Source organism: Danaus plexippus, chromosome 6 (assembly GCF_018135715.1).
Source record: "Danaus plexippus chromosome 6, MEX_DaPlex, whole genome shotgun sequence".
Taxonomy (NCBI): domain Eukaryota; kingdom Metazoa; phylum Arthropoda; class Insecta; order Lepidoptera; family Nymphalidae; genus Danaus; species Danaus plexippus.
Window position 1 is genome coordinate 5,015,357 of NC_083540.1, and position 12,775 is coordinate 5,028,131.

The following is a 12,775-nucleotide window of genomic DNA, read 5'->3' on the forward strand; positions in this document are numbered from 1 at the left end:
CCTTATGTTTTTATCACTGTAAAGAGTGTTCTTTTTTATTCTATTTTGAGCAGATATAATTAAATTAATAAAAAAAAAAAACATAAATGCCATAAAAATTAAAATATAAGCATTTATATTTATTACAGCAACTTTATTTTTACACATTCCTCCATTTTCTCACTCATAAAAAAATAATAAAAATTCATTAGATGTAACCTTTAAAATAAATTAATATAATTCATGTTCTTTAAACTCTTAGTAGAAATTGCGTAGTCAACATTCATTGAGCCACCATAATAAGCATAACAATTTTGTAAAAAAAAAATTCTACGCCTAAAAATGTTATGTTCGTTCAGTTACTAAATTTCTCTCGCGGTTTCTCTTAGGGTTAGTAACAATATGCTTAGCACAAGGTTCCATCTTTACCCTGCATACTAAGCTATTTTCCGTTTCTCATTTAATAACCAAAGTTAATATTATAGTGTGTAAAGTTTTATGAAAACCTAAATGTTTGCCAACGTGTGACGATTAAAACTTGCAGTAAGTATATTGGTGATATTTGAAGTTACATGTTGCCTTTCGACTTTATCTAGCCTACGACTGTTTGTATGCAAACAATCTCGGTAAAGCAACAAAAATGTCATCCACATTATTACTTGAAATAAAGGATTTATTCCGTTAAAAATTTTATGGTCTTAGAAAATATAGTAGGTACTTAGAGGTTTGGAAAGAAAAGCGTTATAAGGTAAATAACAAATAAAAATAATAGTCGTTACATCTATCTAACACTTGTTCCTACGAAAGGCTTTTTTAGCAAGCCAACCCGAACCTAGATATTACTGATATTATTTCACTTCGTAAGACGCATAATATGATTTATTAAAAAAAATATATTTTTAGGTAACTTTCTTTCAGATAAATGAAACTGATATTGTTTTTTAATGTTATTTATCGTCTAACCCCATGGATTTCTTAATTTTCTGGCGTAACAGGACCAACTGACAGACGTTCACATCTCGTCTGCCCGTCATCACGGTTGCTGAAAAGTAACCGAAACGTCGGGAGTATGTAGTTTTTAACAAAAATAAAGCACGCGTTGTATATCCGAATACTATAAGTTTCATTTAAAAGAATTACACTCGCGAAAGTCTTAGATCTCATTCTTTCAGATATTTTTTTACCTAGTAGATTACGATTTATATCAAATGTTTTACTCGAGCAAACTAACAACAAAAACATCATTGTACAGATTAATATTTCTGTCGTGTTTTATGGTCCCTCATGAAGACTAGAAACTATAATCCCTACGTTATTACTCCTGCTAAGAAAATTTACGACAGAAACTGAACAGAAACAGAGAGAAACTCAACATATTTTTACGGTAATGTATACCTAGTTTACATAATTTAATTACTTAGAAGCACAAAAAGTTTCCAATACTACAGTATTTATATGAAACTGAGTCAAATGAATCATAAAACTAAAAAATATCAAGTATCTTATTGTTACATTATCAATATAACAATGAAAATAAGAAATAAAACATTATAACACATTTTTTTTGACTAGATAAAAAATTATGCTCAATGGCTGTTCTACTACCTGTTTAGTTCTAATTTATTCAATCAACAAAATTATTACGCAGTAAATAAACTATTTATTATGATACTTGTTTCTGGTTTTAATAATATAAATAGGAAATATTACGAGTAAGTATTTAGAGGACATTTGAGGACACAAGAAGATTAGGAGAACAACATAAATCATATTACTTAGCAACTTATATAAAAACAAATAAGCTCTCTTCAATTAACAATCTTCTAGGATCTATAATTGACCTTAATGACAAGGCGAAACTTTTTATTTCAATTGCTTAAATGACCAAAAAAACTAACATTGTTTTTGCCATATGAGCAACGTGAAATTTGTAACATTATTACAATAAAATATAACATTAGGTTTTAAATCGACAACTTTCAAAATTATTAAAAAACTTAGTGGAAATTACTATAAAACAATTTCATCGATATTTAACCAAATTGTTGGGAAATATTAAATTGCAAATTTATTAGTTGCTTTCTAGATGTACCATACATACGTTATTGAAATATAAAAATTGATGCCTCCTGCCGTCAAACGTTATCCATACAGTATACACGTGCCCTTACTTATAGTATTGTAGGAATATGTCTAACATTCTATGCTGGTACGATGAAGACTTTTTAAATGAAAAAAATATTTTAACAACAAATCTTCTTGCTGTGGTTTATAAATATTTTATGATGATAATGTTAACAATCGAGATATATATTTTCATAGACAAGTGGTAGATTACAACTCATAGACTATACTGAATAGGTTTAAACGTATTTCCGTTTTATTTCTCTTCGTATCGTCTGTCAAATAAGATGCCAACAGGCAACAGCCAAATGGTTATGAATGTAATTGTAATGCTCAAAGAATCGGGTGATGTTAATTTTTAAGTCACAAATTTAATTATATATAGATAAATTTAAAGCAGTCGTATATTGTTAAACTTATAAGTTTATACTGATATCACCATGGCTGATAGCGACGACGAGTATGACCGTAAGAGACGCGATAAATTCCGCGGTGAAAGAGGAGCAGCAGAAGGCAGCAGTTATCGAAACAGCGATAGACGAGAGGAACGAGGACGCGGTAGAGAGGAATGGTCAGAAAGGTGGGTTATATAGTAATAATAACTCCTTATACCACTGTTCCAAAATCATAAGTCATGTATGAGACTGCGTCGTGTTACAGATCCCACTCCCAAATCCTTGATTCTTCTAAAACTCAAAGCGTCACTAAAAGTCTGAAAAGAGGTTCCAATGCTCTAGTTGTAAGGTACACTTTATACTTTAACAAATACAAAATACAACATATTAAAAAGTTATGTGAAATTGAAAAAACAAAGTATTTAGTTTTAAGTAGTTAGTATTGTTTTTTTTGTAGTTTTGTGCTACTACTCTTATTGTACAGTCTTTACTTGTCTGAGTAATATCCTGTACTATTAAAAAAATATATATATATATTTTCAAAGAAATCTTGGTAAGAAACATGAATGATATACAGGTCTCGTGGAGGTAGATCAGGACCCGACTACAGAGATTATAGAGGTGGAGCAAGTGCAAGTCGTGGGTATTCTCCAGTTAGAGGTGAAGGGCCTCCTAGCAAACGAATCAGACCAGACTGGCCAGTTGATGATAGAAGATATGGCGGTATGCCTCATGACTCATATGGCTCATATGGCTGGGCCCACGACCACTTTGGACCGCATCCTGCTCATCAAGGATATGGTCAACCAATGCCTCCTGTACCAGCCAGGTTAGTTTAACTTTAAATAAAACTGATATTATATATATACATACTTATTTATTCATTACTCATAAGAATAGTTTACAAATATTCTCTTTATTTCGTAAAAATCACTGTAATATGAAAATATCAAAGTAATTAAATCAACTCACTGACACTTTGGTCTTGTGTGAACATGATCATGGTTGCTGCAAACGAACCGAAATATTGGCATTATGCAGACAAAAATTAATAAAAAATGCATAGTATTCATAAACATTAGTCTCATTTAAATGAGTACATGCAAAAATCTTAGATATCATTACCAAAATCAACTAACAATCTTGTTGTAATTTGTCTCTATAAAATGTATAGACCCTTTGTCTTTCATGCTTAAAAAATTATTTATGTTAGAGATGCTGTTCTGCCGATGGGACCAACTGATGGGCCTCCTTCAATGATGTCATTCAAGGCTTTCCTGGCTGCTCAAGACGATGCTATCACCGTTGATGACGCTATACAGAAGTATAATGAATACAAACTTGAATTTAGGAGGCAGCAATTAAATGAATTTTTTGTAGCACACAAAGATGAGGAGTGGTAAGTAATTCTATTTAAATTTATATATTAAGAAAATATAGATTCATTTCCTATGAGAACCAGAAAAATGTGAATCAAAAATGACTTTACCATTTACTTAACTCCAGTGACTTAATAGTTCAGTCTGTCAGTTCAGTGTAACTTCTGTTTGTTAATTTGCCTCTAATTAAAAGATTCTATGACATATATTCAGATATGACAGCTATTTTATAATTTTATAAAACAATTAATATTTTTATAACCCACGCTATGTCTAGAATCTTTTAAATAAGCAAATTTTAACTGTATACTTTTTTCCCTACAGTCTACAGCATATTCACATGGATTTGCCGGACGTCGTTGAGAAAACTTTCCAAAACTTTTTGCAAATTAAATGCTGTGTGTAGCTAGTTTAATCGCGTTGACCTGTAGCGCGCAATGCTACAGGTTTCGTTGTTGTTAGGGGTAGGGTTATGTTTTTCCACAAATGTGGAACAGGTGAGACTGCAGATTTTTTAAATATATACATAAGACATTTTAGTTTGTGTAAAACTGATGTTTTTATTTTTTGTCAGGTAATATGGTCCACACATTGTCACTTTGATGTTTAATTAAATCATGCTTTTATTTTATTTTGTCTCCGACTAGGTATACATCAAGGGAAACCTGTTTTCCAAAACAACCTTTATGCATATATAATTTGTTGGTAGCGAATAATAATAATTGGAATACAATTCAAACTCCAGCATTTGTTTGTCATCTAGGTTCAAGATAAAATACCATCCAGAGGAATCGGTGAAACGTAAAGAGGAGCAACTAGCTGCGCTTAAGGTATGGAAAATACTGACGAAGTTATTGATCTCAAATTCAAATAGAAAATAGCGGGATTCCAAATTTTTACTTGAGGAATGTCGCATTCCAATTGCTTTACCAATTAAACTGACGTGTCATGATGGAGGTGCTGCTATTTCTACCTGAATTTTAATTCAAGTTATTGCCAATATTGATATAATGTTAAAAACATAATTATACAGATATAAAACAGTACTTCATACTCAACAATGTTTTGTAGAACCGACTTAACGTATTTCTTGAGCTCCTGGAACAACGCGAATTGGACAAAGTATCAGTGGATGTTGACAAGTCGGACAAGTTGATACGTTTACTTGACACTGTTGTTATTAAATTAGAAGGCGGAACAGAGGAAGATCTTAAAGCTCTCGACGAACCCAACCCAGCGGAAAATGCAAATGACAAACAAGGTGAATAATATTACGAAATTCCTTCAACTATTGAAATTAACTTTTATACTTATAATTTTTAAATCAATACAATATTTTAGATAAGAATGACACGAATAAGGCAATTGTGATTGAAGACGATGCGGTCAAAGAAATTAAGGATGAGAAAGACACCGAACAAAACAAGGATAAGATTAATTCAACTGAGGTATAAAACTACATATTTCTTATCTCTTACTCTCGCTTTAGGTTTTTTATACATTACAAATGAATTTTTCGTAGGAAAAAAAGGAAGATTCTCCAAAAAAAACCGCACCCCTCACGATGGAGATCGATCCTCACCTCCGTCAGCTACAAGAACAGGCCAAACTTTTTTCTCGTTACAACAGTGTGCCTGGAACGGAATCGGAACAAGTTGTACCCGAGAAAGAACCTCGTAAGGGTTCAACTTATAATTAGTAGTAATTTTTTTTCTCTATAGTTTGGAAGATACGTTGTATGAATGATTTCCTCACACAGCTCCGCCAGGTTCTTCGTCGAGCTCATCATCATCGAGTTCATCGTCATCAAGTTCGGAAGACGAAGGGGAAACCGGAACGCGCAGGAAATCAAAATCCAAGTCTAAATCCAAAACTCCCGACAAGTCGCCGAAACAAAAGGAACGGACCGAGTCACCGAGCGCAGAGAAAGTCGTCGAAATAAAAGACAAGGAGGCGAGCAATGACAATAATGAAACTTCCATTGATGTGACGGAGAAGAAAGAATCCAGGGCTCTCCATAAAACAACCTCCATTTTCTTAAGAAATCTAGCTCCAACGATCACGAAGGCTGAAGTAGAAGCTGTAAGTCACCTATATTATAGTCTCAGAAAATCTACATTCGACTTTTCACTGATTTAATGTTGTTTCTAAACGATTCCACTGGTTCCTATTAGACATTATGTGATCGTCTTCCAGATGTGTAAACGTTACGGTGGGTTCCTGCGCGTGGCGCTAGCAGACCCACTGCCCGAAAGACGATGGTTCCGCAGAGGTTGGGTCACGTTCCGACGAGAGGTCAACATAAAGGACATCTGCTGGAATCTTAATAATATAAGGGTGATATATACAAAACCACACCGTACATATAAACTAGTATCGTTCTGGTATATTCACAGTATAATATCTTCCTCAGCTTCGCGAGTGTGAGTTGGGTGCGATAGTAAACCGCGATCTTCAGCGTCGTATCCGAGCTGTCTCCGGCGTCACTTTGGAGCGAGCGGTGTTGCGGGCTGACGCTAGACTCGCGGCTAGGCTCGCACACCATCTAGACACTAGGTCTAGACTGTGGGACGGACCTGGTGAAGATGGACCGCAGACTGAGGTGATGATATGATAATGAGAACATTAAAAAAACCTGTTTGGTTTCTATGATTTCTATTTTCACTGTTATTTTTTTACCAATAAACATTTTATAAGTTGAACTCAAACGATCGTTTTTTTCTTTACGACAATGTTAGGCGAAAATATAATACTATGTTGGTTTTACATACACAAACAAACACAATAGTATGAATTAATATACAACGAAAGTCGCCTAAGAGCAATTAACGATAAATATATTTTTACAGAACTTCAGTTTGAGCTCCAAAAACCCGGTGCTACATAAGATAACGGAACATCTCATAGAAGAGGCTTCAACGGAGGAAGAAGAGTTGCTCGGTCTGGAGGCGTCGTCGGAGGCCGCGGCGCATGAACAACCGGATCCGGAACTCATCAAAGTGTTGGACCGCCTAGTGTTGTACCTTCGTATTGTACACTCTGTGGACTATTACAATCATTGTGAATATCCATACGAGGACGAGATGCCAAACCGTTGTGGTATTATGCATGCGCGCTCCGGACCTCCTCCTAACAAGGTAAACAAACTTCATAGGAAGATAATAGTATTTATAAATATTTCTAAGAATTTGAGCTTTTCATGTCTTGTTTTTTGTTACAGCCCACTCAGCAGGAGATCCAAGATTATATTAAAACTTTCGAAGGTAAAATGTCAGCTTTTCTGCAAGATGTCAAACCGCTGACAGACGAAGAGCTGCAGAAACTAGGAATTAAGGTGATTATGAAACATTAATAAATATATTTATATACTGGACATTTAAATATAACATGAAATTGTTTGTTTAAGGACTCCGAGGCAGAAGTAGAAAAGTTCATTCAAGCGAACACTCAAGAGCTGTCTCAAGACAAATGGTTGTGCCCACTCAGCGGTAAAAAGTTCAAGGGACCAGATTTCATAAGAAAGCATATCTTCAATAAACACGCTGAAAAGGTGAAATTACCTTAGTATGGAACAAGTACTTGAATTATATTTAAATCTATATTGGCATTTTAAGAGAAGTAATATACAATTAATATCAAATTTACACTTAACACGTCGATAGCGACTTAGTAATATTGTCTTTATCTAGGTGGATGAGGTCCGCCGCGAGGTGTCTTACTTCAACGCGTACGTTAAAGACGTGCGACGTCCCCAACAACCCGAGCAACCGGCTCGCGCCGCGCCACAACCCGTGCACGCGCCGCCGGCACATCCGTAACTATACATTTATATTAATATATAAAGCAGTTACTTCTACACAAACTGAATCATTCCGCTGGCTGGAAATAAAGTCGAAGATTATAAACATAAGACCATGAAATGTAATGGGATATTCATTGTCGCTTAGTCGCCGACGGGAGTAGGATGGATGTGCAAGATTGATGAAGAGTTTATTTGTAATAACAACAATGAAACATCTAATATTATACATATTTATACACATTTCATATATCAAATTATAACATTACACCTGGAATTACTTGTCTAGATATAGTGGAGCTGGTGGTGCAGGCGGTGGTCGCGGCTGGGGCTGGGGCGGCTGGGCACCACCCGCGCCTTACATGCCCAGACACCCGCGGTTCTCGAGACCCAGGTAATACTCAAACATATACACGTCGCATAAAGTTTCGTTTAGGTGATACGACAACAACAACATACACATGCGGAATTCACTCACACACACACAAGTTTACATCCAGAATATCGAAATATTATATATAATAATATCGAAAGAGTTTACGGTTTTTTTGTACTATTTTAGTATTGTAAAGCATAGTGATGGTATAGTAGTTAATATCATAATAGAATATCAAACAAACAACACTACAAGACATACTTATTATCTCGATTACAATCTCTCATCATCTTCATTATATTTTTAAATTAACGTATTCGTCAATAAATATTCATTAACAATTATGAATCGCAATATTATCTGCCGAGTATGATATACATTTAAAATTATAATGTCAAAAGGATGTGTTAAAAACATGACATACCTACTATTGTAAGGTAACTTTTTGTCGTATGTGATGTCTATAATAGTAACGCCCTCGGCATCGTAATCCGCTTCTAAGAATAGTCATATATATATATATATATATATGTATAATATCGCATGACCTTAACATTTGCTGTTAGATGCATTGTTTGTGAATTATTAATGCTTTGTATTGTGACATGTTCATAGTGTTTGAGATCGAGGAATGTGATTTACAGGGAAAACGTGGACAGATCCCGGCCAATAATTGCTTACAACGATCTCGACTTCCCGGATAGTGGTGACATATTCTAAGTACATAACATACCTTTTTCGTATGTTATGTTCGTACAGAGTTTGAATATGTTTATTGTGAGGTAATTTTGTCGTCGGTGTATAACATCTATGGGTGTTTCATACATAAATCTATAAAGCAGGTCGAGTATTTTATGTATGATATTGTAAATCACTTAAACTAAATTGTTACCTGCCTATATTATATTTAAAAAATATATATCCTTGAGTTCTGATTCTACGATCACATAACTATTGAATATTGGAGAAACTACAGTTTTATATATTTTCGAATATTTTTATTTTATTAATAAAAACAATATTTGCAAATTATAATACTGAACCGTATATCATTGTATTTTTTTATATACAACCTTTTTTATGTGATCGAAGCTTCAAATGTCAAGAATTCAAACCAATATATTTGTTATAATTTAAGTGAACTTCAATAAAGTCCAATAGAGAGTATAATGACAATTATTATTCTACCTTACCCCTTACTACACTTAAGTATCCCGGGAAGCTGAGATTGGAAAAATTTCAACCTTTTAAACGAATTAACATCTTGAACTTAAACGCCGACAGTTAAGTTTGCATCGGTTCTTTGTCATATATTTTATCCTTAGAAATATCGTTCGGTGTTTAGGTGCAATGTTGTAAGACACACTCTTCAGTGGAAGTAATGTATGTTTGTATGTGCGTGTGTATGTGTCTTTAACAAAGCTGTGGTTGCTTGTTAAAGGGCCGGTGCCGCGGAGTTCCGTCCGGTGATACACTATCGCGACTTGGACGCGCCGCGGGAACCCGACGAGTTCATTTAACACCAAAGGATCTCCAATAAACGATGTACTTAATAATTACTGAAAAAAATGTAGATTACATTATTAGTTTGCATCGGTGAGAGCTTAAGGAAAATATTTTTAATAGCAATACTTGGTGGTTTTGTAATAAATGTGTTACGTATTTGATAAGTAGTTTGAATTTTGATAAGAAACAGGCACGCACATCACATACATCTGATAATTATTAAATGGTTTTTATCAATTTATGCATTTTTAGTGAAATTATAGCATTAAAACATTTTATAATACATTTAAAAACGGCTACATTCGGTGACATTAAGTCTAAGAGAAAAACAACTTTAAATTAGGTCTGTATAATGTATAGACTTATGAAGTATTTTTTATTTTACCGACAAAGTTATTGGTACAACAACGAAGTACTTACACACAATATTATGTCTTGCTTAAGTCCAAACGTAACAGTTTAAAAAAAAAATATAATCACGTACTTACTATCAAAGTAAGTTTTAAGATATTATGCACCTAAAAACTGGCTTACAAACAAATAATGCAAATACGACTTGACAGTTGACGTTTACTAAATACAGTAGAAACTCATAAATCATAATAATTGTCGTAAGGCATTTGGATAGTAAAAAATCGCGTAATCAAATGTATTAAGAAAATCGGATTCGAAGTATATGTACTTAGTACATAATTATTGTGATTCAAAAAATTACAAATACATTTGTAAAAGTGATCAATGTATACACGTGTTTATGTACATGAACGTATTTTGTACCAAAATATTTTTCCCCTAATTGTCAAATAAAATGATAAGTTTAAAATATTTAGTAATCGTCATATGACGTAAACTATTAATTGCCTTAAATTGTAGGTATTTGATATAATTGTTTGCGATTGCTGGTTTGGATAACCACGAATCCGTATAAGTGAGGGCCGGATAATGGATTTTCTACTGTATTAACAAATGTCCTCGATTCTTACGCGAACTTGGCAACTAAAGCTACTTGAGGCGTATAGTAGAAGGAAAAGATTATCTAAAAAATAAGTTTAAAACTAAACTGATTTTAATTTAATTTGCTTTGGAATTCAGACAACGAGAAGTAAGTGGGTTATACAGCGGAGAGCAGCTAGTAACTAATGATAGTATAATTTCTTTTACGGAATCAGTTATGATTATGGATAATTCCTTTTTAAGATAAAGGGGGCAGGTGAGCAGATGGCCTACTTGATGGAGGTAGCAACCGTCGCCCATGGACATCCGCAACATAGTTTTGCGGATGCGTTGCCACCCTCAATCGGGGAAGAGGGATAGGGGAGGGTTGGAACAGAGAAAGGGAATCCGGCTCTCTCCGACGAAACGCAGCCAATTAAAGCTACTTCACGCCGATCTTCTGTGAGAGGGTGATACTTCCCCGGTCGAGCCAGCCCATATTTGAGCCGCAGTAACTTGGCCACAGCTATGCTATACCATCTTTACCTACATATCTTTTCAAACAAAAAAAAAAGAGACAAAAAATACATAATCGAATTAAGAAACCTTTTTTTGAAGTCAGATTGCATTGCCATTAAAATATGAATTTTTGTACCAAAATTCTCAAAGTTTGTAAAAGATATTTCGTCGTTAGACAAAGCGTGTAACATTTTTATAATTTTAATTGAGTATCATATTGTCACAATAATTTCTGACGGATTATAAAAACGGTGCTATAGTTTTCTGCAGGGAATATGAATGCTTCCCCCAAGTTGGCATTGTCACGTTACGAGTACAGATTTACGATTTTTCATCCACAAATTTTCGCACATTAATAAAGTCATTGCATTATAATACTGTGCATATACTGAAAATAACAAACCGATTACCCTTCAAGTTAAAAGCATAAATTTATCATTACAGATTACTGGGAATGACGCATTTTCCCGCGGTAAAAGGCAACCTAAATGTTGCATCAGGTGATCGATCAGCAGTCCCCATATAAAATTTTATTGGAATCCGTCCAGTAGATTTTAAGTTACAACAGACAGACAGACAAAAATTTCAAAGGTCATATTTTTTTTCATCTGTTTCTTCTAAGAATAGGGATACCCTTTATAGGGATTAATTATCATTTATTTTCAATGTACAGAATTGAACCCGTGAACGATTTTATTATATCTTTATATAGTAACTATTACCTTCAAAAATTTTAATAATAAGAAAAGACATAGATTGATATTTTTTCTACCTTCTAAATATATTGTTTAAATCAAAATTTCATTCACAAATATAACCGCAAGCTTGGGTTCTACCTTTTCCCATGCTCGGTTCATTACCGTTAGTTTAAAAAAAATTGAAATAACTAAACATTTCGGAATCTTAACGACAAAATACCTAAATAAATTTTGGCTGAATTTAAAGGTGGTTATTATTTATCATACATATGATGATTTTATGTTTTAATAACTAATTAAAATGACCGATAAGTATTCTTTGGTAAGTTACATAAGTATTGCATATTATACTTGGATGAGTGTGTGTTTTGTGACCATAAGTTTTTATTATACCAAGTTGAGAGCATGATATTTTTGTAACAGAATGGAGATAAACTTAACTCAGCGTGTGGATGCCTGTAAAATAAACCTGTTTTGGCAGACGACCGTATAAGTGAGATCGTTTAACGGTCTACCTTTGAGTGCCTACGCAAGTCTAGAAACGTCTATATAAAATATCAGTTTCGAAGTAGGAACCTATTGAACAAAAATTTATATAATATATTTAATATAAACTAAATTATTCAATGATCTATGGATTAAGGAAAGTCCTAAATCAAAATAAGTTATAGTTATTGTTAGGAGAACAGTAGATATGCATATGATTACGTCAACATTATTCAAAGTCGTGCAGACCTTTCTATTAACTAGAAATAACCAACCTTGTTGAAGAAGGTTTCTCCGAAAATGTCGTGGGGGAAACCAATAATAATTTTCAATACCTCATAGCATCATATAAATAACATTAATAATAACATTTTAGGTTTTATTTATAGACAATTGTCTCATCAGTTTTATAGTTTTGATTATATTTTATTGTTCACATAAATCAATATGAGCCAGATATGTAGACGTAAATGCATCTAGCTGTTCAAACCAGATACATATATAAATCTAGCAGCTTTGTCTGCGCAACAGGATGACCTCTAAATGAATGAATTTCTGTTTCTTCCATTTACAATGATAGG

General features: G+C 33.6%; 1 protein-coding gene across 3 annotated transcripts; it reads left to right on the forward strand.

Annotated features, from left to right (window-relative positions):
• The first annotated feature begins 2,360 nt into the window (after window positions 1-2,360).
• On the forward strand, window positions 2,361-9,722 carry LOC116778730 (serrate RNA effector molecule homolog). Of its 3 annotated transcripts, none has more exons than XM_032672738.2 (16): window positions 2,361-2,683; window positions 3,076-3,327; window positions 3,712-3,897; window positions 4,641-4,707; window positions 4,949-5,138; window positions 5,219-5,325; window positions 5,400-5,553; window positions 5,637-5,959; window positions 6,074-6,214; window positions 6,291-6,479; window positions 6,727-7,014; window positions 7,098-7,211; window positions 7,284-7,427; window positions 7,567-7,691; window positions 7,966-8,070; window positions 9,494-9,722. In XM_032672738.2, exons 1-16 carry the CDS (start codon window positions 2,544-2,546, stop codon window positions 9,570-9,572), a joined length of 2,604 nt encoding a protein of 867 aa, XP_032528629.2. In that variant the 5' UTR covers window positions 2,361-2,543; the 3' UTR covers window positions 9,573-9,722. The 3 variants fall into 3 exon arrangements, with proteins under 3 accessions (XP_032528629.2, XP_032528630.2, XP_032528631.2); XM_032672739.2 differs by lacking the exon at window positions 9,494-9,722 and adding an exon at window positions 8,697-9,222 and having other exon boundaries at window positions 2,362-2,683; XM_032672740.2 differs by lacking the exons at window positions 2,361-2,683; window positions 3,076-3,327; window positions 3,712-3,897 and adding an exon at window positions 4,232-4,374.
• Window positions 9,723-12,775: the final 3,053 nt, after the last annotated feature.

Coding starts and splice junctions, on each gene's coding strand:
- LOC116778730 (XM_032672738.2), top strand. CDS start 2,544: ATGGCTGATAGCGACGACGAGTATGACCGTAAGAGACGCGATAAATTC. Junction 5,554..5,636: donor TGTACCCGAGAAAGAACCTC/GTAAGGGTTCAA, acceptor TTCCTCACACAG/CTCCGCCAGGTTCTTCGTCG. Junction 5,960..6,073: donor CGAAGGCTGAAGTAGAAGCT/GTAAGTCACCTA, acceptor ATCGTCTTCCAG/ATGTGTAAACGTTACGGTGG.